The 26,826-nt window shown below is 37.8% G+C and overlaps 1 protein-coding gene and 1 pseudogene across 4 annotated transcripts in view; both read right to left on the bottom strand.

The window, feature by feature from the left end:
- MIGA1 (mitoguardin 1) overlaps nucleotides 1-26,826 on the bottom strand; it is a 91,350-nt gene that overhangs the window by 15,040 nt on the left and 49,484 nt on the right. For all 4 annotated transcript variants that reach the window (XM_032870151.1, XM_032870152.1, XM_032870153.1 and 1 more), the window contains exon 8: nucleotides 17,166-17,266. In XM_032870151.1, the coding sequence (XP_032726042.1) occupies nucleotides 17,166-17,266 (101 nt within the window). The remainder of the gene's footprint in view (nucleotides 1-17,165; nucleotides 17,267-26,826) is intronic.
- Nucleotides 184-16,931, bottom strand: LOC116875083 (annotated as a pseudogene).

Here is a 26,826-nt window from a genome sequence, read left to right as displayed (position 1 = left end):
AGGTCGCTATAATGTTAAACAACTGCCACTGATTATTTTCAACAAAGGCCATACGGACTTTCCTTTGGAGCAAGCTCCAAATCAGGTCAAATAAAGATTAAGTCCTGAGAATGGAACTTCGCAGGGAGCTGCCATATAGGTCAAAATAGAATTTTGTGAAACTCCAAAATCATTAAGTTTCTTTTAGTGGTTGCCAGGCCTCGTTTTTGCAGTTACCTCTGTTGTAAGATTGTTAGTTTTCAAGACTGTGGAAGAGAGGGGGATGGGAAGAGATCAAGTTAAAAATCCACAAAGTTCACTGTTGGGGCGCCTGGGTGGCTCAGTGGGTTAAGCCTCTGCCTTCGGCTCAGGTCATGATCTCAGGGTCCAGGGATCGAGCCCCGCATCGGGCTCTCTGCTCAGCGGGGAGCCTGCTTCCCCCTCTCTCTCTGCCTGCCTCTCTGCCTACTTGTGATCTCTGTGTCGAATAAATAAATAAAATCTTTAAAAAAAAAAAAGTTCACTGCTCTTACAGAGATTCAGCCATTTTTCTTGAAATAAAAAGCTCCGTGAATTTCAGAAATAAGTCTTTCATTAATTTTCAGAGTTCTTAAAATTTTGCTTTTGACAATTCTTCCCAGTGTTTTCATTACTTTCGTGGAGATTTTTACTCTGTTACTCTACTGTTCTAGACTATTCCACACTGTAGTTCTGGCACTTCCCATGCACCCAGCGCTGTGCTAAATGGGTTAACTTGGTAATATGATTTAGTCTTTACAACAATTCATAAAGTAGGTACTGTTATTATCCCCATTTTACAGGTAGAGAAGCAGAGATTCAGATTAGCAGGAACTTGCCCCAAGTCCCAAAACCAAATGACTGATTTTTAAAACCAGGCATTAATTCCAGAGCTTATACTTTTAAATATCAAATTACACTCTCCTATTAGCCTTCTCCAAAAACCCAAGAGGAAAGAAGTTTAAGCATCAGAAATATTTAAGATAGTAAAAATACAGCCATTATATCAGAGGCAAAAAAAGGTAAACAGAAATGATAATATCTGATATAAATATTCTCTGCTTTAGGCAGATAATATCTGATATAAATATTCTCACGTTTTAAGGGAAACATATTATGCTAAAGGCAATGTGCTTTTGAGGTTTCTGATTTAAAAAAAAAAACTAATATGTTTTAAAATAACTTAGAAATTCTTTAGATGTTAAATAGTTTAAAGTTTTGTACCACTATCAAAAAAAATAGGATTTATGTTCACTGGCCAATAGGGAAAAATCCTAAGGAGGAAAATGCGACTCCAACTAAACTTTCTACCTAAAATAATTTATACTAATAAGAAATGAATACATACAACAATGAGAGATTCCAGAGTCAAGCCCTGGTTTATTGGTCTACCTTGCTTATTGCTAGTTTCACTGAAATGATCATTTAAGAGAGCATGCACATACATGTGTGTTTGTAGGGGCGGTGGGAAGAGAGACAATCTTGAAACAGACTCCCTGCTGAGCACAGAGCAGAGCCAGATTGGGGGGTGGAGGCGGCTCCGTCCCACAACCCATGAGATCATCACCTGAGCCAAAATCAAGAGCCCACCCAGGTGCCCCTGAATAAGTCCTTTAAAAATAAGCTTACAGCTGTGAAAATACACCATACTGAAGATCTGATACTAGCATTATCATCAACTCTTCTTAAAAGACAATGATAGGGGCGCCTGGGTGGCTCAGTGGGTTAAAGCCTCTGCCTTCGGCTCTGGTCATGATCTCAGGGTCCTGGGATCAAGCCCCACATCGGGCTCTCTGCTCGGCAGGGAGCCTGCTTCCTCCTCTCTCTCTGCCTGCCTCTCTGCCTACTTGTGATCTGTCTCTGTCAAAGAAATAAATAAAATCTTAAATAAAAAAAAAAAAGACAATGGTAACTCAGAGACATTTATTTAAATTATTAATTTCTTAAGAGCAAAAAGCAAACTACTAACATGATGTCTTAAATCCTCATTTTAGACTGTATCGTATAGGAAGAATTTTTTTTTGACAAAACTGCCAAAAACCCATTTAAAAGTTTTAGAAAAAGATTAACATTTTACTCTAGCTGTTATTTTTTTTTAATTTTTTTAAAAGATTTTATTCATTTATTTGACAGATAGAGATTACAAGTAGGAAGAGAGGCAGGCAGAGGCGGGTTTGGCGGGGGTGGGGAAGCAGGCTCCCTGCTGAGCAGAGAGCACGATGCGGGGCTGGACCCTGGGATCATGACCTGAGCTGAAGGCAGAGGCTTTAACCCACTGAGCAACCCAGGTGCCCCAGAGATGTTATTTTTGAAGCAGAGGTCAGTAAAACAGTTTAATTCCTGCATATGGAAACATGTTACCATGAAAAAGGGTTTGGGGTGGTTTCTGGTTTTTGTTTTTGTTTTGTTTTGTTTTTGCTAGCTGAAACTTGAAATGTCCTTTATTTCTAAATTATTCTTCCCCCAAAGGGCACTTTTCAAAACCTGATTTTAATATTTTCAAAAAGAAAAGTAGTATTATATTGGTTTAGACAAAGCATCATTCTACATTAGTTATCTCCCATGGTTCACAAGTACCATAAAAATGACCGTGTAAGAAATCAAGTCATTAACAGCAGCAACAATAAAAACAAACAAAATACATAAAACCCATACATGAAGCAATGTGCAAAAAAAGTTTTATTAGCTGCAGATTTCCAACATCTTAAATTACTTGTCTCTTACTCTCCATGAGGTACGGGAGGGACATGGTTGGGTCTTATCTTCCTTGGCAAGCAATGACTTTGCTGAATGTGAAGTAATATTCTTAAAAGCCTTACTATTTTTCAAGGCTCTGAACAACCACGAAAGATATGTCCAAAGTCCCAAAATAGGATCCTGAAATAGGCTAAGTTCCATTTTAACATGGACTATTTTTTACATGTTTACATTTTCCTTTCAAACCCACCACCTAAAATTGCAAATAGGACTTACAGTTAAAGAAAACAGGCTGACTATATTCTCTTATCTCACTAAAAGAAAAGAAATTAAAAAGGAAATAAATCCTCAATAACCACCCTCCAAAATGGCCCTCAATGACTCTCTCTTTCTGGTACTCATGCCTCGTCCCACACTGAAGAGCACCAACCTGTGTAATCAATAGCATACTACAGAAATAATGAGTGTGAATTCTGAGACTAGATCATCAATAATCACTGCATTGCTTTCACTCTTCTTGTATCACTTCCTCTGGGTGAAGCCCAGGTACCATGTTGTGATAACACCAAAGCAGTCCTACAGAGAAGTCCATGTGGTAAGCAACTTAGTACTTCCAACAACAGGTAGCACCAACATGCTTTAAGTGAGCTGTCTTGGGAAGAGATTCTCCAGCTCCAGTCAAACCTTCATATGACTACAGCCCCAGCCAATATACTTGATCATAACTTCACAAAAAAACCTCAAGCCAGACCACCCTCATAAACCACTTCCAAATTCTTGACCTTCAAAAATGATGATATAATAAGTGTTTTTTTTAAAGATTTTATTTATTTATTTGACAGAGATCACAAGTAGGCAGAGAGGCAGGCAGAGAGAGAAGAAGGGAAGCAGGCTCCCCGCTGAGCAGAGAGCCTGATGAGGGGCTCAATCCCAGGACCCTGGGATCATGACCCGAGCCAAAGGCAGAGGCTTTAACCCACTAAGCCACCCAGGCGCCCCGATGATATAATAAATGTTAACTGTTATTTTTGAATGGGAAAATAACTTTGGGAGACTGGGCAAGTGTCCAGTCTCACAATTTTGGAACTGCTTCCTGGTGCCAGTGGCTTAGCTGACCTTGAGCACATTAAAGCACATGGTTTGCTCAAGGGCCAACACTTGATTGTGACTACATCACTGATCTTAACGTCTCTAAAGAAGTAGGACAAGTATACAGAAATATTCTTATGGCACTTCTCAAAGCAGTTGTACTTCTGGATGTTGTGAAGGTAGTCTTGGCCGATGACAACAGTCCCCGGCATCTTCATCTTGGTTACAACACCAAACAAGATCTTACCAATAAAGGGGCATTTCTTGTCACTACAGATGTCTTCAATGGCCTCCCTGGCCATCCTGAGGCCCAGACAAACATTCTTGTGGGAGCGGGAGCTTCTCCTTGCTAATTTCTCCAAGCAAGACTCCCTTATTTTGAAAGATGGTCAGCTGCTTTTGGTAGGCTAGCTTAGACCAAAAGACACTCCCTACCTAATATATGCAGGTTCAGAATTAAATACCAAAACAAAGGGTTCCCTGAATTAGCCATTAGGACTGAATTCTCACTTCCAAAAAACCATCCTATAAAATTTGAATTTTAGGGGCGCCTGGGTGGCTCGGTGGGTTGAGCCGCTGCCTTCGGCTCGGGTCGTGATCTCAGGGTCCTGGGATTGAGTCCCACATCAGGCTCTCTGCTCAGCAGGGAGCCTGCTTCCCTCTCTCTCCTCTCTCTGCCTGCCTCTCTGTCTACTTGTGATCTCTCTCTGTCAAATAAATAAACAAAATATTTTTAAAAAATTATTGAATTAAAAAAAGATAACCTCCAAAACACTCAAGGCTTCATTAGAGGCCAGTGTGGGGCTCCCAGGACTTAGAAGGCTCTAACTACTAGATTAATGCTAAGACATATGCCCTCTGCCCAACTTAATCCCCAGGAAATCAAGGACACCCAGAATTAACCCCCCAATTAGGGCACAGAATCCTGCTATCCAGGACATGCCCCTGAGGCCTGGGGGGTCCTCACAGCTTCAGCCCTAGCCCTAAGTCCACACCTGCGTTTTATTTTTGTCTTAAGACAGTAAGTTCTGGGTAATTATTATACAGTAACGGATAACTAATATAATAGTGGGAACAATACAACAGCAAAAGAAAGACACACAAATTTCCAGAAACTAGAAAACAAATGGAAGAGCGTGGACATATGTAAATGATGAGGAAACCCACAGTCCTGTTAAAATATACTTAACAGGGGATATAGTCAAGGGAGAGACATTTGCTAAGCAGAGCCTCAAAGACACCAGGCTTGGAGTAGGCAGGTATGTGAAAGGAGTGAAGAAGAGGGATTAAAAATGGGAATTTAGGGGCGCCTGGGTGGCTCAGTAGGTTAAGCTCTGCCTTCGGCTCAGGTCATGATTTCAGGGTCTTGGGCTTGAGCCCCACATCAGGTTCCCTGCTCAGCAAGGAGCTTGCTTCCTCCTCTCTCTCTGCCTGCTTCTCTGCCTACTTGTGATCTCTCTCTGTCAAATAAATAAATAAAATCTTAAAAAAAAAATGGGAGGTTAAATGAAAGTCTATGTCCAAACAACTATAGTAGTCCCACATTCTAATTTCTGCTCTTTCCCTTTCATCCCTGAACAGGAGGATAGCTTATAGAAAAACAAATTTTCAACCAGATAACATTTCCCTTTAAAAATTATCTCGGGGTACCCAGGTGGATCAGTCAGTTAAGCGACAGACTCTTGATTTCAGCTCAGGTCTGTTATGATCATCGTGATCATCAGGATTTTGAGTGGTGGGATCAAGCCCCACATTGGACTTTGCATTCTGGGTTTGGAGCCTGCTTGGGATTCTCTCTCTCCTTCTGTCCCTTCTCCCTCCCCCAAATAAGGCCTTTTTCATTCTTTATGGAGCTGTACCCTGCCTACTAGGCTATTTCCAGACCATTATCCTAAAGAAAAGCCTATCAATCAACAGACCTCGAAGAAGTAAACCAAGTATAGTTAGTCTCCTGTTCATGGGAAAGACATGCAAACCCACACACTCTATCTAAGAATATTAACTAGTCTAGTCACCAATTAAGCTTTCGAATTTGAGAAGGAAACCATCAGTACAAGAATGAGAGCCCAACATAGACAAAACTGACCCCAGAGGAAGGAAATAATTCAGGAAATAGAAATATTAAATATTAAATGGCATATACAGCTCTCCCTTTTCAGATTATTATTATATAAATATTTATCTTTGTCATTTGCATATTATAATTAGTGTATTATTTTGGATTGTTATCAACAAGTGCTATCAAGTCAGAGGTGGGTATTAAAAGCTTTTCAAGGGATGCCTGGGTGGCTTAATCAGTTGAGTGCCAGACTCTTGGTTTTGCTATGATTATAATCTCAGGGTCATGGATCAAGCCCCACATCTGGCTCCAAGTTCAGTGGGGAGTCTGCTTGAGATTCTCTCTTCCCCTCCCCCACCCCATGCTCTTGCACTTGCACTCTCTCTCAAATAAACAAATAAATTAAAAAAAAAATGAAGATCAGAAAAAATTAAAACATTTTCAAACTTCCATTTAGTGTATAAGTATATGGATTATAAGAAGTAACATTTTCTCCTTTTTTTTTTTTTTTTTTTTAAAGGGAGAGAAAATCTCAAGCCAAATCCATGCCCAGTGCAGAGGCCAATGGGGGTCCAATCTCATGACCCTGAGATCATGACCTGAGCCTAAATCAAGAGTTGAACACTTAGGCCTGGGTGCCTGGTGTCTGCCTTCAACTCAGGTCATGATCTCAGGGTCCTGGGATTGAACCCTCATCAAGCTCCCTGCTCAGTGTGAAGTCTTCTTCTTCCTTTCCCTCTACCCCTCCACCTTGCTCATGCATGCACATGCGTGCTCACTCGCTCTCAAACAAATAACTAAAATCTAAAAAAAAAAAAAAAAAAAAAAAAAAAGTCTGCCACTTAACAAACTGAGCCACCCAGGTGCCCCTAATATTTTCTCTTCAAAGAGCACCCTATAATTTATATATTAAGCACATACACATGCTGCAGAGTGTTAATTCTAAGAAAAACTGAATCCACAGCTAAAAATTACTCTTTGCAGTATTAGTTTCTACCTATTAAATGACAATCTCTTTAACAGATGGGAGAGCTAGAAGCACTAAGTGCAGCAGTATCCTAACATTTAAAAGACCTTTCAGAACTTGAAAATATTATGCTAAGTGAAAGGATATCAAACCAAAAGGTTACATATTGTATGTTTCTATTTATATGAAATGCACAGAATAGGCAAATTCATAGAGACACAGAGGTAGATCAGTACTAGGGTGGAGGGGGGATAGGAGAGAACAGAGGTCGGGGTTTCTTCTTGGGGTGATAAAAATGTTCTGGAAGTAGAAATGTGTTATTGGTAACACAACTAAAATCCACTGAAGTGTACACTTTTAAAAAGCGAATTTTATAGCATGTGAGCTATTTCTCAGTAAAGCTATTATTTAAAAAAGACTTTTCAGAGAAAAAAGACTGTAGTTCCAAACCAATGTTTGGCAAAGCTTATATAGGAAAATCTTGTTAATCACTTTCACAAATGAAAGACCTGGCTTAGAAAAAAGCCTATGCCAGGATTTCTTTAATCTAAATAGAGAAGAAATCTTTCTGGTAATTCTGAGTAAATCTTTCAAATCTTCACAAATTGCTTAACTTCCCAAGGAGTTCAGATCTTATTTTCTTAATAACTTTCTTCATTAAGATATTTTTCCCTACTTTAAGTATCTGGCATATGATAAATGCAATTAAAAATAATTTAACAAACATTTCTTAGAAAAGAACTTATTTTGGAACATTCACATTCCAAGATCATACATTTATACCCTAGAAGCATTCCTAAGATGTTTCTCAAATACTGAGTCCTTCTTGTGGTTTTCATGTATTTTGTTTTCCATAAGGAGTCTTTTTATCAAACCTCTGTAACTTAAACAACAAAGTAAGTATAATGAACACTTGGCAAAATATTTTTTAAAGTTGCATATTATAAAGAAACTGGAGCAATTAGGTATATATCATCCCTCACAGCAGGAAAATGCAAAGTGAGTAGCAATTCTTATAAATCATCTAGGACACAAGTATCTACAGAACAGAAAGATAAAAAGTATTTGACAAAATAGAGCATCCTTTTATGTTAAAAACTCTCAAATTTGGCACAGAAAAAATGTACCTCAATATAATAAAGGCCATATATGACAAGTCATAGTTAGTATCATACTCAACAGTGAAAGACTGAAAGCTTTTCCCCTAAGACCAAAATAAGAGTGCCCATTCTCACCAATCCTATTCAACATAGCACTGAAGTTCTAGCCAGAGCTATCGGGCAAGACAAGGAAAAAAAGGCATCCAAATTGGAAAGAAAAAAGTAAAATTGTCTCTGTCTGCACATGATTTGATCACATATATAAAGAATCTTAAAAGACCACCAAAAAACTGATAGAACATAAACAAATCTGGTAAAGTTGCAGGAAACAAAAGCAATGTATAAAAATTAGTTGCATTTCTATATACTCACAACAATCAATCAGAAAGAGAAATTAAGAGGAACATGGCAGAGTAAGAAGATCCCATGCTCATTTCAACCCAGGGATACAAGTAAATAATACTCACATCAGTGTAAATAACCCGAAAACTGACTGAAGACTGGCTGAACAAACTCTCCAAAGCTAAATGTAGAGAAGGGGACACATCACAGTGGGTAGGAAGAGCAGAGGTGTGGTCAGGAGCTAAATGGACCCACAGGGCTGTTCATGAGATGTAGGGACACCACCAGTGCAGAGAGGGAAGAGAAAAAGACCCTTATACCAAGCACCTGAGCCACCCAAACCTTCAGAGTAAGACAACCAGAGGCTTTGATCCAAATTTTACAAGTTCTTACAACTGGTGGAGCTTAACACCTAGAATTTCAAAAATCAGCAAAAATCTGGTTCTGTATGAGCCAGAGGGACAGGAAACTGAGTCCCCACTCTTAAAGAGACACCACAACAAAGAGCCCACTGAGATATAGCATAGAAGCAGAAATTTGAAAAATGCCTGGGGTATACAGGAGGGAGATTTGTTTACTAATGTCAGAGTATGCGCTGGCGGGACAGGGATCTTTGGGAGAATTCTCCAGGAACAAAGGAGCTGGCGAACACAATTTCCCTTCCCCACCCAACCTAGATACACAGACACCTCCAATAATCAGTGAAACACTAATATTTGACAAATAACTTGTTAACAGTTCACCCTGCCCCGGTGGTCTCCTGCAGACACACCCTCTTCAACTGGGCCTTCCTCCAAGTCTCTTCTTATGGCAGACCTGCACAAACTTTGCAAGCACACCACCCCTGCCCCTGATTTCTCCTGTGGTCCTATCCCCTTCAATACACACTTGAATGGAGCCCATCCAAAATGATCCAGTAAGCCTTGCAGTCTGCAAGCAGCCCTGACAGGGCCAACACTCCAAAGTGATTCCAGCCCTGGGGAGAAGGAAAAATAACTACATACAACAGTCCAAATGTGGCTCCAGCAGTGGACTGGGGACAGATACCATGCCTGACTGCAGGACCTGCCCCAAAGTGAAAGCTTCTTGGGGCAGAGGGAAAGTACCCTGCAGTTCAGTGCTACTGCATCTCTGACATATGCATGGTCTGACTCAACTCAAGCACAAGGCAGCCCCAAACTGGTCCACTAAAAACACAGGGACCACCCCCTGCCCACAACAGGCAAAGAGAGCCACTTCAGACAACTGGACTGAAGGCAACAGTGGCTCAGCCACATCAGCAGGGCACATGCAGCACACATAGGAGACACACCTGAAGCAGGTTCTAGTGAACAGGGGACACTGTACTGTAGGACACTGGACCTCTTTTTCATAAGCCTATTTTTAAGGGCAGGACATAAAGCTGACTTAGATATAAAAATATATGCAGAGAATTAGACAAAATGAGGACACAGAGGAATATATTCCAAATGAAATAACAAAACAAAATCACAGCAAGTGAGCTAAACAAAATGGAGGTAAGTAATATGACTGAAAGAGAATTTAAAGTAATGGCCATAAAGATACTCACTGGACTTGAAAAAGAATGGAGGACCTCACTGAGACCCTCAACAAAGAGAAAACAAAACAAAACAAAAAATCAGATGAAGAACTAAGTAACTGAAACTAAAAATATAGCAGATGTAATAAATACTAGACTAGAGGAAGCAGAAGAACAAATAAATGACCTGGAAGACAGAATAATGGAAAGCCATCAAGCTGAATAGGAGAGAAAAAATAATAAAAATAAATGAAAATAGACAACGGAAACTTGGCAACACCATAAAGCATAATAACATTTACATTATAAGGATCCCAGAAGGAGAAAGAAAAAAGGGGGCAGACAATGCATAAATGTGTTTGAAGAAATAATAGCTGAAAACTTCCTGAATCTGGGGAAGGAAACAGACATCCAGATCCAGGAGGCACAGAGAACCCCCAATAAGATCTTCTCAAGGAGGCCCAAACCAAGATACACAGTAATTAAAATGGCAAAAAGTAGAGATAAAGAGAGAATTTTTAAAGCAGCAAAAGGAAATGAAAGTTATATACAAGGGAAACCCCATAAGACCATCAGCTGATTTTTCACCAGAAACTCTGCATGCAAGAGGGAGTTCCATAATATATTCAAAGTGCTGAAGGGAAAAAAAAGAAAGAGAAAAAGAAAATAATCAAGAATAATCTTGAAAAAGAACCAAGAATAATCTATCCAGTAAGGGTATCATTCAGAATAGGAGATAAAGGGTTCCCAGACAAACAAAAGTTAAAAGAATTCATAACCACTAACTCAGCAATACAAGAAATGTTAAAGGGGACTCTTTGAGTGGAAAGACCATATGCAGGAATAAGAAAAGTAGGGGCGTCTGGGTGGCTCAGTGGGTTAAAGCCTCTGCTTTCGGCTTGGGGGTCATGATCTCAGGGTCCTGGGATCGAGCCCCCCCACATCAGGCTCTCTGCTTAGCAGGGAGCCTGCTTCTTCCTCTCTCTCTCTGCCTGCCTCTCTGCCTATTTTTGATCTGTCTGTCAAATAAATAAAATCTTAAAAAAAAAAAAAAAGGAAAGAAAAAAAGCAGGGAGCACAAAAACAGTAAAAATAGGTATGCCTATAAAAATCAGTCAAGGGACTCGCAAAATAAAAGGATATAACCTATGATATAACCCTATGCCTAAAATGCTGGGGGAAGACAAGAATGGGTTCAAACTTTAGTGACCATCAACTTAATATAGACTATTATATGCATAAGATGTGATTACAAAACTAACAGTAACTACAAATCAAAAACCAGAAATACATAAGCAAAAAAATAAAGAGAATAGAATCCAAGTATATCACTACATAAAACCAGCAATCCGTGAGAGAAAAGAGGAACAGAAGAAAGGAACAGAGAAGTACTACCAAAACAACCATAAAATAAGTAACAAAATGGCAGTAAGTACATACTTATGCAGGGTGACAGGATGGATAAAAAAGCAAGACCCATCTATATGCTGCCTATAAAAGACTCATTTCAGACCAAAAAACACATTCAGGTTGAAAGTGAATGGATGGAGGAGCTATTTATTATGCAAAGGGCAGTGGGAAAAAAGCCAGGCAAGCAATACTTCCATTGGACAAAACGGACTCTATTTTTTTTAGAGTAAGTTCTAAGCCCAAAGTGGGGGTATGAACTCATGACCCTGGAATCAAGAAACATATGCTCTACTGACTGAGCCAGTCAGGTGCCCGAGAAAAAATGGACTTTAAAAGAATTATTTATTTATTTTATTATTATTTTTTTAATATATGTTTTTAAGATTTTATTTATTTATTTATTTATTTGACAGAGAAATCACAAGTAGGCAGAGAGGCAGGCAGAGAGAGAGGGGGAAGCAGGCTCCCCGCTGAGCAGAGAGCCCGATGCGGGGCTCGATCCCAGGACCCTGGGATCATGACCTGAGCCGAAGGCATAGGCTTTAACTCACTGAGCCACCCAGGTGCCCTAAAAGAATTATTTATTTATTTTAGAGAGAGAGAGAGAGAGAGAGCATGAGCAGAAGGGGAAGAGGGAAAGGGAAAGAGAATCTCAAACAGACTCTGTGCTGAGCATGGGAGCCAAGAGGGAGTTTCAATCTCATGATCCTGAGATCAGGACCTGAGGTAAAACCAAGAGTCAGATGCTTAATTGACTGTGCTACCCAGGCACCCCAATGAAATAGACTTTAAAACAAAGATTGTTAGAAGAGAAAAAGAAAGACACTATATAATCATAAAGGGAACAACTCAGAAAGATGATAAAACAATGGTAAATTTTTATGCACCCAACATCGGAGCACCCAGATACAAAAAGCAGCTAATAACAAACATAAATGAAGTGATCAATAGTAATACAATAATAGTAGGGAACTTTAACACTCCACTTACATCAATGGATAGATGATCCAAAAAGTAAACAAGGAAATGTTCCACCCTAAAACAGAAGAATGTATATTCTTTCAAAGTACACATGAACATTCTCCAGAATAGATCACATATTAGGTCATAAAACAAGCCCGTTTCAATAAATTTTAAAAAATCAAAGTCATAACATACATTTTTCCCAACCACAATGTCCTGAAACTAGAAATCAACAATACGAAAAAGATTTAGGAAGGGGCGCCTGGGTGGCTCACTGGGTTAAGCCTCTGCATTTGGCTCAGGTCATGATCTCGGAGTCCTGGGATAGAGACCCACATCGGGCTCTCTGCTCAGCAGGGAACCTGCTTCCCCCTCTCTCTCTGCCCGATGCTCTTCCTATTTGTGATCTCTCACTGTCAAATAAGTAAAAGCTTTTTTAAAAAATCTAGGAGAAAAAATACAGAAGTAACACAAATATATGCAGAGGTAAAGTAACATGCTACTTAACAATGAATGGGTCAACTAAGAAACCAAAGATGAAATCAAAAAATATATGGAGACAATTGAAAACAAAAATAAAATGGTCCAAATGTATAGAATTATTGAATCACTATATTGTATATCTGAAACTAATATAACACTGTATGTTTACTGGAGTTAAAATTTTAGAAAAAGAGAGGGAGAAATTAACAACCCCATTAGAAAGTAATAAAAAGAATAAAATACTTAGGAATAAATTTAATCAAGGAGGGGTGCTGGTGGCTTAATTAGCATCTGCCTTCACCTTGAATCATGATCCCAGTGTCCTGAGAGCCCCTCACTCCTTGCTCAGTGGGGAGCCTGCTTCTCCCTCTCCCTCTGCTGCTCCTTCTGCTTGTGCTCTGTCAAATAAATATAATCTTTTAAAAAAATTTAACCAAGAAGGTGAAAATCTGTACACTGAAAACTTTGATGAAGAAACTGAAGTGAGGGGCATCTGAGTGGTTCAGTGGGTTAAAGCCTCTGTCTTCGGCTCAGGTCATGATCCTGGGGTCCTGGGATCAAGCCCCGTATCGGGCTTTCTGCTCAGCCGGGAGCCTGCTTCCCTTCCTCTCTCTCTGCCTGCATCTGCCTACTTGTGATCTCTGTCTGTCAAATAAATAAATAAAATCTTTATTAAAAAAAAAAAGAGAAACTGAAGTGAATAAATAAGTGAAAAGTATCTTTTCACTTGAAGTTAAAGTATCTTCATGTTCATGGATCTAAAGATTTAATATTGTTAAAATCCATAAAGCCATTTTAGATTTGTTGTGATCCTTATCAAAATTCCAGTGGCATTCTTCACAGAAATAGAAAAAACAATCTTAAAATTTGTGTGGAACCACAAAAGATCCCAAGGAGCCAAAGTGATCCTGAGAAAGAACAATACTGGAGGCATCACACTTTCCGGTTTCAAACTACACTACAAAGCTGTAGTAATTACACAGTATAGTACTGGCATAAAAACAGGCACATAAAACAGCGTAACAGAATCAAGAGCCTAAAAATAAACGCTTGCATATTAGACCCACCAATATTTTACAAGAGACCCAAGAATACTCAATGAGAAAACAATAGTCTTCAATAAACAGTGATGGGATAATTGGATAATCACATGCAGAAGAATGAATTGAATACCTATCTTACACCACTCAGAAAATTAGCTTGAAATGAACTAAAGACTTAAAAGTAAGGGGTGCCTTGGTGGCTCAACTGGGTAAGCCTCCCACCCTTCATCTCACGTCAGGTCTTGATTTCAGGGTTGTGAGTTCAAGCCCCACACTGGGCTCCACACTGGGCATGGAGCCTACTTAAAAAAAGAAAAAAAGAAAAAAACTTAAACATAAAACCTGAAACCATGTATCTGCCAAAAGATAAAAGGAAAAACTTTTTGACACTGGTCTGACAATGATATTTTGGATAGAACACTAAAATCACAAGCAATAAAAAGCAAAATAAGTAAGTGGGACTATATCAAACTGGAAACTTTCTGTTGAGCAAAAGAAACAATCAGCAAAATGAAAAGGTAACTTACTGAATGGGAGAAAATATCTGTAAACTATCTATTTGATAAGGAGTTAATATCCAAAATATATAAGGATATTTATATATTTTGGATATTTGGATTTCTGAACTGAGTAACAGAAAAATCCAATTAAAAAAATGGACAGAGGACCTGAGTAGACATTTTTCCAAACAAGACACAAATAGCCAACAGGTACATGTTGTACTCAACATCACTAATCAGGGAAATACAAACCAAAACCACAATGAGATTTCACCTCACATCTATAAGAATGAGCTATCATCAAAAAGACAAGAAATAACAAATACTGGTCTGGACAAGGCTAATAGGGAACCCTGGTGTACTGTTGATGGAAATATCAGCTGGTATAGCTACTATGGAAAACAATACAGAAGTTGCTCAAAAATTAAAACAGAACTACCATATAATCTGAGCAATCCCACTTGTAGGTATATATCCAAAGGAAACGAAGTCACTATTGTGAGATATGCCATGTTCACTGCAGCATTATTCACAATAGCCAATATATGGAAATAACCTAAATGTCCAATAACAAATAAATATATAAAGAAGATATAGTGTGTATATGGGTGTGTGTGTGTGTGTGTGTGTGTGTATGAATATGTGGGTGTGTGTGTATATTATTCACCCATGATAAATAAGGAACTCCTGTTATTTGCAACAATATGGATTGACCTCAAAGGCATTATGCTAAGTGAAGTAAGTCAGAGAAAGACAAATACAGATTTCACATGTGAAATCTTTTTGAAAAAGCTAAATCCATAGAAACAGAGAGTAGAATGGCAGTTGCCAGAGGCTGAGTGAGGGAAGTGGGGAGATGTTGGTCAAAGGGTACAAGCTTCCAGTAAGAAGACGAAGAAATCCTGGGTATCCATTGCACAGCATGGCAACATAGTTAACAATACTGTATTACACACTTGAAAGTTGCTAAGAGAGTAAATATTGAACATTCTCACCCCCTCCATATACACATAATCCTGTGAGGTGATGGACATATTAATTAATCTTACTATGGTAATTATTCACTATATATATGTAGCAAATTATCACATCGCACACCTTAAATTTATACACGATATATCAATTATATCTCAATAAAGCTGGGAAAAATGTTAAAAAAGAACAGAAAGATAAAGCTGTCTGTATCAAATAGTAAAAGGGAAGAGAATATCTTTTCTGTAAAATATTTTATCTATTGCAAACTTACAAATAAAAAATATATGGGAAAATGCTAACAATTCAGAAGATGCTACTGTACACAACAACAAAAATATACATATACATATAAAGAAAAATCTTGAGAAGATTAAAGATTATGATCAGTACAGCTTTAACAAAGGCAGTGGGTGCCTGGGTGGGTCAGCTGGTTGATCATCGGCTTCTTGATTTTGGCTTGGGTCATGATCTCAGGGTCCTGGGATGGAACCCCACACAGGGCTCTGCACTCAGCATGGAGCTGGCCTGTGATTTTCTCTCTCCCTCTGCCCTCCACCACACTCTCTCTCTTGCACTCCCTCTAATAATTTTTTTTTAAATCTTTAAAAAGTAATAAAATTAAAATTAAAAAAGCAGAAATCAAGGCTTAGGGTACAAAGTATTGGAATATTAAAGCTTTCTACACTACAGCATGAATTGCAGATGTGTGATACTACTTATATGAAAAAAGCATTAATATCCAAAATTTACCATAAAAATAACGTTATCCTAAGAAAAATTGGGCATATGTGATTTTAAAAGTTATTTTAAGTAGAAAAAATTATAAAAAGACGAGCACGCTGTAAGCATTCTCTTTAGATACAAAATTTAAATCTTAGTAGAAAACAACCCATAAATTTATAATTCATTGATCACCATTGTTTACACAATGGTGTATTTATATCTAGACTTTTTTTCTTTACCTAAATACACAATATACTACATACATATTTTTCTGGGTTTTTTGTTTTGTTTTGTTTTTTAAGATTTTATTTATTTATTTGACAGACAGAGATCACAAGTAGGCGGAGAGGCAGGCAGAGAAAGAGAAGCAGGCTCCCTGCTAAGCAGAGAGCCCAATGCAGGGCTTGATCCCAGGACCCTGAGACCTAAGCCGAAGGCAGAGGTTTTAACCCACTGAGCCACCCAGGTGCCTCTTTTCTGTTTTTTTTAATCACAAAATTACAACCACACTCTCTATATAAAGCTTTATATACTATTCTTTTCATTTAACAAATACTTCCATGTCATTAAAAATAAATGGATGGGGTGCCTGGGTGGCTCACTCGTTAAGCGTCTGCTTTCGGCTCGGGTCATGATCCATCAGGGAGCCTGCTTCCCCCTCTCTCTCTGCCTGCCTCTCTGCCTATTTGTGATTTCTCTGTCAAATAAATAAATAAAATCTTCAAAAAAAAATCTAGAAGTATAATTTCTAAGCTAAGGAATCAAAAAAATTTTTTAAAGATTTCTTTTATTTATTTGACAGAGAGAGATCACAAGTAGGCAGAGAGGCAAGCAGAGGGAGAGAGGGAAGCAGGCTCCCTGATGAGCAGAGAGCCCGATGCAGGGCCCGATGCAGGGCTCGATCCCAGGACCCTGGGATCATGACCTGAGCCGAAGGCAGAGGCCCAACCCACTGAGCCACCCAGGCACCCCTCAAAACATTTTTTTAAGAGTCCTGATGTAAGATATTACTTTCCATTAAGATATTTATATACCTTACCCATAACCCACAGTATATGACCGTGTACCTCTGAAATATGTGTTTACACGTTCCCCTCTCTGAAAAGACTATAAGCTCCTTTGCAAACTCATGTTCATGTTACAATCATCATTGCAACCTGGTACCTACCCCATAGTAAATACTATATAAATGGCTACTAGATTACAGCACAGTGGCAAAACTGTACTCTCTGGGTGAAAAAGAATGAGAAATTCTCCCTGGGAACACACTGTCCTACCTCTGCGGCTGAAGCAAAGGAATCAGTTGATGCAATGCTCAAGGAGTCTCGCAAGCCAAATTCATCCATATTCCCCTTCATCGTGGTATCTGTATCTTTATCTTAAAAGTAAAAAAAAGAAAAGTTAAGAAATTGATATTCCTTGTCACTGAAATTCTATAGTAGGTCTTTCTTCCTTCCTTCCTCTCTCCCTCTTTCTGTCTGTCTATCTTTAGACTACAACCTAAAAGAAAAACAGTTAAGTACAAACCAGTGGGACATAATCTCATAAGATTCTCGAAGTGTATTCATTGTTCAACTGATTCTGAAACACTGCCAAGGAGAGGAGAAGTAATATAAAGCAGACTTTTAGTTCATTTTATTTTATTTTTTTAAAGATTTTATTTATTTATTTGACAGAGAGAGGGGGAAGCAGGCTCCCCGCTGATCAGAGAGCCAGATACAGGGCTTGATCCCAGGACCATGACCTGAGCCGAAGGCAGAGGCTTTAACCCACTGAGCCACCCAGGCACCCCAGACTTTTACTTTAAAAAGGGATTAAACTGGGCGCCTGGGTGGCTCAGTGGGTTAAGCCGCTGCCTTCAGCTCAGGTCATGATCTCAGGGTCCTGGGAACGAGTCCCACATCGGGCTCTCTGCTCATCAGGGAGCCTGCTTCCCTCTCTCTCTCTGCCTGCCTCTCTGTCTACTTGTGATCTCTGTCTGTCAAATGAATAAATAAAATCTTTAAAAAAAAAAAGGGATTAAACTTAGTATCAGATTTAACAAGGTTTTGGACAGGTAATAATTTAAACTGGTACATAACTAGAGTTAGATTATCTGCCATACATTGTAAAATCAGCATATACAAAAACATTCTGAAACAGAGCAAATTAGTCACAAGTTTACCTTACCCAAATTGTGAGAACAAGTAGGTCCATTCATATTAAATGAATATTAACATAAAGTGTTGTCTAGCCAGTCATTTCTGATAAACTGATCAGTTAAAACAATTCAAGAAGGTGTCTATCTCTAGGGGCACCTGGCTGGTTCCACTGGTTAAGCAGCTGACCCCTTGTTTCAGCTCAGGTCATGATCCCAGGTCCCAGGATGGCAACCGAAGTCAGGTTCCATGCTCAGCAGGGAGTCCACTGTGGATGCCCTCACCCTCTCCCACTCCTTGTTTTCTCTCTCTCTCAAATATATAAATAAAAATATAAGTATAATGTTTATTTATATCTATATATACATTTTATATATTTATATATATATAACAAAAATAATCAGAGCTAGGACCTTGATGTTTCCTCTGGCTACCTAAGGGTCAAATATAACCATCCAATGATTACAGGAGCTGAAAAAGTTTAAATACTTTGGCAAATATTTTATCTGGCCATGCCAAGCCAGTCTACATATTAACATATGCAGCATTCTGAATGGGGAATCAATATCTTTACATACTATCATCAGGAATCTGTTAACATTGAATTTTCAAATAAATACTGAACTTGCTTACAGATGAGTCTACATTGTAGCAAACAACTGATATCTTTTAAAATTTATCACAAGTATGAAAAAGCAAAGAACAAACTATATACTAATATTTCTTAGTGATCCTCAATCTGCTAAATTTGTCAGATACTTTATCTTCTTTAAAAAGGAACCAGGAATCTCTCTGGCTTTCATTCATCCAAACTTGTATTCCATCATTTTTCCCAAAATAAAGTTCATTACCTTACCAGAAATTTTCCAAGTCTTATTCAAAAAACTCAAGTACCACAAAACATGGACATTTGTGATTCTATAAAGGAAATGTACAGTGTTTTTTTTTTTTAATGCAAACTATTTAGTTTAAACTCAAGTTTTGCAACCAATTTATATTCCAAACTGTAAGCCAAGCAGAAAAGCAAAGGAGCCATAACTGGTACAAAGTTCATTCCTGTTAGGTACTGAAAATAACCATACAGATATTTTTTTTTCCTACTTTATATTTAGGGGGCCCACATTTCACAATTTAACCACTTATCTTCCAAGTTTAAGTTATAACTGTTTCCAGATGAAGGTTACATCAATCCTTTTAAAGTACTTAACTTCACAGCTTAAAATCCTTCTACTACTAAATGACTATTAATGGAAAAAAATCAGAAATTAAATTATTCTGTTTTCAAAAACACACCTTTTAAAAATTTAAATTTTTCATTGAACTGAGAACTAAACAACATAATTGGCTTTATGCTTATAAACAGCTGTAAGATTGGTATTTTTGGACATTCAATTATCCAGAAAAATACCCATTATTTCTTTCAGTGCACATGTGATTTTAAAAAATGCACAAACTTTGAGAGATAAATCATTTACAAAATTGAAACTGGCATTTACACAACTTTTAACCCTTTACCTTCTTATTTTTCCACTGTTAGTATTAATTGTGCAAAATGAAATCACAGTACAATTTTCATTAGGCCAAACCACTTTTAAACCAGGATTAAATTACGAGTCATTTAAGTTAAATCATGGTTCCATACGACTTCTGCTATTTTCAGCGTGGAACACAGACATTTATCTTATGTCACTTTACCTTTCAGACATTACCCATGAGCTGTTAAAAGTCTGTTTTACTTCACTCAACAGTAACCAGCTAGTACTTTACTCAAAAAAAAAAAAAAAAAAAAAAGAAAGAAAGAAAAAGAAAAGAAAAGAAAAAAACCTAACAAGAAAAAATGGCTCAGAGGCACTGGTGGAAAGATTTATTTATTAAATCTGATTTCGGAAACCAGAGACCATACCTCTTATTTCAGTAACTGTTATGATTCCTGGAATGGCAGCTTATATTATAAACAGAAATAATGCATGCTTTTTTTAGATAAGCAAACAGAAAGTATAAAGAAAGAATATTGAGTAATATCTCAAACTACCTGCTTTCACGAATCAAATTAAAATTTAAAATACTTGTTCTAGGGGTGCCTGGGTAGCTCAGGCGTTAAGAGTGTGCCTTCGGCTCAGGTCATGATCCCGGGGTCCTGGGATTGAGCCCTGCATTGGGCTCCCTGATCAGCAGGAAGCCTGCTCTCTCTCTCCCACTCCCCCTGCTTATGTTCCCTCTCTTGCTATGTCTCTCTCTGTCAAATAAATAAATAAATAAATAAATTTTTAAAAATTAAAATACTTGGGGCGCCTGGGTGGCTCAGTGGGTTAAGCCGCTGCCTTCGGCTCAGGTCATGATCTCAGGGTCCTGGGATCGAGTCCCGCATCAGGCTCTCTGCTCGGCAGGGAGCCTGCTTCCCTCTCTCTCTCTCTCTGCCTGCCTCTCTGTCTACTTGTGATCTCTCTCTGTCAAATAAATAAATAAAATCTTTAAAAAAAAATTAAAATACTCATTCTAAAAAGTATAAATTCTTGCTTGTGATACTGAAAGACAGGGACAGCATGGAAAACTGAAAATTAATGGCTTCATGTTAGTCAGTATTTTCAGAAACATCTTACCAAATTTTTCTTAGAAAAAAAAAAAAGACAGAAAAGCAAACACATTATCTTTACACACAGAATAATATAAATTGGAAAAAATGGCAATTCTTATTTTTGTTAAGGATATACAACAATGGAAACTTACATACCCCTAGTAGAAATGTCAATTAGTACAAACACTTTGGAGAGTTTGGCAGTATCTCTGAAAGTTTAATACTGCATTCTCTATGATTAGCAATTCTATCCTTTGGCGTTTGTTACAGAAGTACATAGTTATATATGGAAAAGAATGGCAGTAACAACACTGCTTATAACAACTCCAAACTAGAAAGAAAACCGTAATTGTCCATCTACCACACAATACACAAACTGGGGTATATTTAAACAATGAAATATTATACAACAATAAAAGTGAATGAATTCCTGCTATATGTAAGAATAAGGATGAATCTCAAATGTTGAGTGAACAATTATATGTATGATTTCTTTCACATAAAATTCAAAACAAACAAAATTAAACTACAATGATCAGGGCTACATTTAGTTGGTCAAACTGTAAGAAAAACCAGGAGGTAATTACTATGAGCGTCAGGAGAGTGGTCTTAGGAATACGGGGGAAGGGTGTTGATTGGGACCAGGTACAAGGGGACCTTCTAGGGAGTTGTCAATGTTTTACTTAATTTATTTAAAGATTTTATTTATTTATTTGACACAGAGAGAGGGAGAGAGACAGAGAGAGGAAACACAAGCAGGCGGAGTGGGAGAGGGAAAAGCAGGCCACCCACAGAGCAGGGAGCCCAGCTTGATCCCAGGATTCTGGGATCATGATCTGGGCCGAAGGCAGATGCTTAACAACTGAGCCACCCAGGCACCCTTATTTTTATATTTTTTGAAGATTTTATTTTGGGGTGCCTGCGTGGCTCAGTCAGTTAAGCTTCTGCCTTTGGCTCATATCATGATCCCAGGGCCCTGGGATTGAGTCCTCTGTGGGACTCCCTGCTCAGTGGGGAGTCTGCTTCTCCCCCCTCTCGACCCCTCCCCCCTGCTCATGCACTCCTTCTCTCTCTCTCACACGCCTTCTCTCTCTCAAATAGATAAATTCTTTAAAAATAAATAAAAGATTTTATTTTATTTTTAAAGATTTTATTTATTTATTTGACAGAGAGAGCACAAGCAAGGGGAATAGCAGAGGAAGAAGGAGAAACAGACACCCTACTGAGTAGGGAGCCCAATGCAAGACTCAAACCCAGATCCTGGGATCATGACCTGAGTAGAAGGCAGCCACTTAACTGACCAACCCACCCAGGTGACCCAAAGATTTTATTTTGTAATTAGTCTCTATACCCAATGTGGGGCTCAAACTCACAAATCTGAGATCAAGAGTTGCATGCTTCACTAACCAAGCCAGCCAGGTGTCCTGTCAATGTTTAATTTTTTTAAGTTTTTTATTATTTTATTTTTTTTTTTTTAAGATTTTCATTTATTTATTTATTTGTCAGAAAGAGAGAGAGAGAGAAAGCACACAAGCAGGCAGAGAGGTAGGCAGAGGCGGAGAGAGAGGCAGGCTCCCTGCTGAGCAGAGAGCCCGATGCGGAACTCGATCCCAGGACCCTGGGATCATGACCTGAGCTGAAAGCAGCAGCTTAACCCACTGAACCACCCAGGCGTCCCAAGTTTTTTTTTTTTTTTTTTAAAGATTTTACTTATTTAAATGAAAGAAAGAAAAAGAGAGAGCATGAACAGGGGGAGGGGCAAAGGGAGAGGGAGATGCAGACTCTCCACAAGCAGGAAGCCTGATGCAGAGCTCAATCCCAGGACCTCGAGTTCAGATGCTTAACCCACTGAGCCACCCAGGCTCCTCTGCAATGCATTATTTTTTTATCTACATGATAGTTACACAAGAGAGTAGAATAAATCACTATGCTTTGTTTTGTGCACTTTCCTCTTAAGGGTTTACATAGAAGGAAAGAAAACAATGTATCTATATATATCTTGCTCCCAAATGGCTGAGAGCAGAAAAGACAATGAACTATTGTAGTGTTGGAAGTAAAGCTATAAATTATTGGACATAAATTTTATTCCCTAATACTTGAAATACTTATAATGATGCTAAGTTCAAAAAGTCAAAAGATCCAATGAGTTTAAGTATAAAAGCAAATTGAAAATAATTTATCTGTACCCCATAGTGGAATACCAGTAGTTGTGGGAGACTCCAATGCCATGAAGATACCACTCCCACCTTTTTCCTCCTGGCTTATCAGTATTTCTTTGCTTTTTAGTGATTGATTGGTTTAGAATTTTAAGTGGGAATGTTTTGGTGGGGATAATCAACTATTTGCAGGAAGAAGACATGGAAAACTAAGCAACGCTGGCTATTTAATGACAACAAGAATGTGATCAAACCAACAGACATTTATTTTGCACTTACTACTTGCCAGAAACCAAGTTACATGCCTTATATACATTATCTCATAATTCTCACACTAATCCTTTGAGATCGCTACTATTCTTTTTTTGTTTGTTTGTTTTATATATTAAGAAGCTAATGTATAGAAATGTTAAGGGATGGTCCACACTCACGCAGTTAAGAAATGGAATGGCAGGATTCAAAAAAGGTCATCTGACATGGGATTCCATGCTATGAAATTATTGAGCTGTCGTGTCCTATGCAGTACGTGCTAGCCACATGGATCTACTGAGCACATGAAATGTGGCTAGTCAGAATTGAGATGTGCAGTAAGTGTAAAATACACAACAGACTTTGAAGGCTTTGTACCAAAAAATATAAAATCTTATAAATTTGGTTTAAGAAAAAATATTTTTAAAATTAATTTCATCTCTTTCATTTCACTTTTTTGTGGGCCTACTAAAAAATTTAAAGTTACATTTGTCACTCACATTATATTTCTATCAGACAGTACTGTTCGAGCATTCCTGTCTCATATCTTATCTCTGTGCAAAGAGTTTACAAGTCCTTTACAGGATTCAGGCTCAACTCACATTTTTTGAGTGTCTAATAGTAGTGCCCACAGCATTCTGCTAAATGCTTTCACAGGCTATTATATTTGCTATGTCCAACTGTTAGGCAGAAATAGCCTAATTATCCACAAGAATACTTTACTGGAACAAAAACAAAACAAAACAAAAAAGCCATTTTCCAATCAAAATCTTCAATGGCTCCTCACCTGGTTTTCAAAACTTTCCATAATTTCTGTTCACCCTATCTAATCTTGTTTTCTATTAATTAATTATATTAATTAATAAAAGATCCCTCAGGTATATTATACTATATACTATACTATTATTATACACTACCATACTATATATTATATAATTGTGCACTATATGCCATATAGTATAATGGGTATTATACTATAATATATACTGTGTGTATATTACCATATATTATACTTACACTATGTTATATACTATATTATTCACTATACTCCCACTTGCCTTATTAAAAATGCAATGGGTGAAAGTTTGGGCTTTCAAATCAGGTAGCACTTGGATCCCAATTCTAATCACCAGTTTTGTTACTTGTTACCAAGGTACACTAGGGATAATGATACCAATTTCATAGTTGTCATGAGGATTAAATAAGAGATTTATGGAGGCATAGTACTTAGTACATAGTAAGTGCTAAATAATTTTTCACAGCTATTACTATTGCATATGCATTCTTTTCAAGACTTTGGTTCCTTCTATATCTTCTCCAACACATAAATTTTTCCTTCTGCTCCCTTGCTCCATGCTAACCAGAAACACATGTTGTTTTATAATATGCAACTCAAGTACTATCACCTGTTAGGTATCCTCCAAAAATTATCTGATTTTTTGCTTCTATATAATGCTGTGCAGCAAAAGTATTAAAATCATGGTTTCTGGAGCCAGACTGCTTGGATTCAAATTTGGACTCTGCTATTTAGCTGTGTAACAACCTTGACTAAGTTTATATTCTCCATTTTTCAGTATCCTTACTTGGAAAATGGGAATATAGTATACCTCATAGAGTTGTGTAAGGATTAAATGAGTTAATATATGTGAAGTAAGCATTCATTCAATAAGTATTAGCTATTCATATTATTACATAAAAGATATGTATGTATAATTTAATAACTATCTGAATTTTTTTTTTTTTTTAAGAGAGAGGGAGTTGGGGGTGGGCAGAAGGAGAGAGAAAATCTTAAGCAGGCTCCACAGCCAGTGCAGAACCCAATGCGGGGCTTGATCTCATGACCCTGAGATCACGACCTGAGCCAAAATGAACAGCTGGATGCTTAACCAACCAAGCCACCCAGGCACCCTTACACTATCTGAATTTTTACTTAACAATTGCCTGAATATATAGCCTGTCTGTCCAGCTAGACTGAAACAACTATTCAGAGACCTCCTCATCTTTTTTCTTTTTCTTTCATTTTTTTTTCCTGATGGTTCCTACAGTTCTCAAAATAGCACTGAACACATTACTGATACTTCAATATTTGCTGAAATAAACTAAATAAAACTTGGTATATAAAGTGACCATCCCTAAGACATGAAAATCCCTATTTTTTTTAAAAGATTTTATTTACTTATTTGAGGGAGAATGAGTGAGAGAGAGCATGAGAGAGGAGAAGGTCAGAGGGAGAAGCAGACTCCCCAAGGAGCTGGGAGCCCGATGCAGGACTCGATCCTGGAAGTCCAGGATCATGACCTGAGCTGAAGGCAGTTGCTCAACCAACTGAGCCACCCAGGTGCCCGAAAATCCCTATTTTTAAAAGCCTCTTCTGTATCTCCTCTGAATCATTTTGCCTATTACATTACTTTAACTTCTTTTCAGAGCCCTGTTAAAATTCTTATTTTTCCAATACTCAGCTATAAATTAATTAAACTTATGATACTTTCTTGTAAACCCAAAATATGTGGCTATGCCCCATAATGCCTAATCTTTAACCTTAGAAGTAACTAAAATACTTTCCACATAATTGGGGGATTAAATATAAAAATACTTTAAGTTACCACTTTGATGAGAGAGAGAGAGGTTCTTTTCTCTCTTTTTCTTTAGTAAACTCTATGCCCAGCGTGGGGCTTGAACTCATGACCCTGAGATTAAGACTAGCATGCTCTACCAACTGAGCTGGCCAGGTACCCCAAACCTAAAACTTTTTTAAAAGTTTTAGGCTCAGTGGATTAATAAGCCTCTGCCTTCAGCTCAGGTCATGATCCCAGAGTCCTGGGATCAAGCCCAGCACTGGGCTCTCTGCTCAGCAGGGAGCCTGCCTCCTTCTCTCTCTCTCTCTCTCTCTCAATCTCTCCCTGCCTCTCTGCCTACTTGTGATCTGTCAAATAAAGAAATTTTTTAAAATCTTTAAAAAAAAGTAAAAAATAAAAAATAAAAAATTTTTTAAAAATTGCTTTACCTATCTCAATCACCCAGAACTTTTAAAACATTCATGCATAGACATAAACTATGTTCTTCTTTGGAACGATACTAAAAGTATAATGTTTACTTTTAACTCAACAGTTATACATTTTAAGCCAAAAATCTGACTGGATTCAAGCCTTCCTCCTTCTTTCACAATCTCATAATTCACATATTACTTAAGTCTTTTTCAAAGCAGAATTTGCTTAAAGTTAAAAAAAAAAAAAAAGAAAGAAAGAAAGAAATCAAAGAACAAGCGAGAAGACACTTCAACCTTGGAATTTACAACTTCAGGCCTAAATCTACTTCTTTAAACCAATCCAAATGGGTTTTCTGCTTGTCTCACTTTTGCCATCCCTAGGCACATTCTATTTTCTGTCACTTAAGAAGCCATCAGGTCTATTTTAACCTCAGTAGATTCTAGTGGAGATTCCAAAGATGCCACTCTTCTTTTAAAATCCAGGCTGTCCACTGTGGATTTTATAACACCAGCAAGAAGAGGAAGGCTGCCAAATGTCTCAATGTCATCTGACTTCTATGTCAGCAGCTATTCTCCAGATGATTTTTAGCAGCTTAAATGATTTGGAACCTTGTCTTTCTATCGTTTTATTAAAAGTGGAAAAGTTCCTGCTGCCGACAAGAGAAGCTATTTTCCAAACAGTCTGCTGTAATCTGCTAAAATAATTAAGAAATCTAGAAAACTATTGCTGCTCTTTGTTCATCTTCTATGACTACAACTACCTGCCCCATCTAAATTGCGAACAGCTTTTTATTTTGATTTGTTTTAAAATGTTATAGGACAATGTTAGGGGGG

This window comes from Lontra canadensis, unplaced genomic scaffold (assembly GCF_010015895.1).
Source record: "Lontra canadensis isolate GAN:19392208 unplaced genomic scaffold, GSC_riverotter_1.0 scaffold40, whole genome shotgun sequence".
Classification (NCBI taxonomy): Eukaryota; Metazoa; Chordata; class Mammalia; order Carnivora; family Mustelidae; genus Lontra; species Lontra canadensis.
This window is presented reverse-complemented; position numbering and strand designations above follow the sequence as displayed.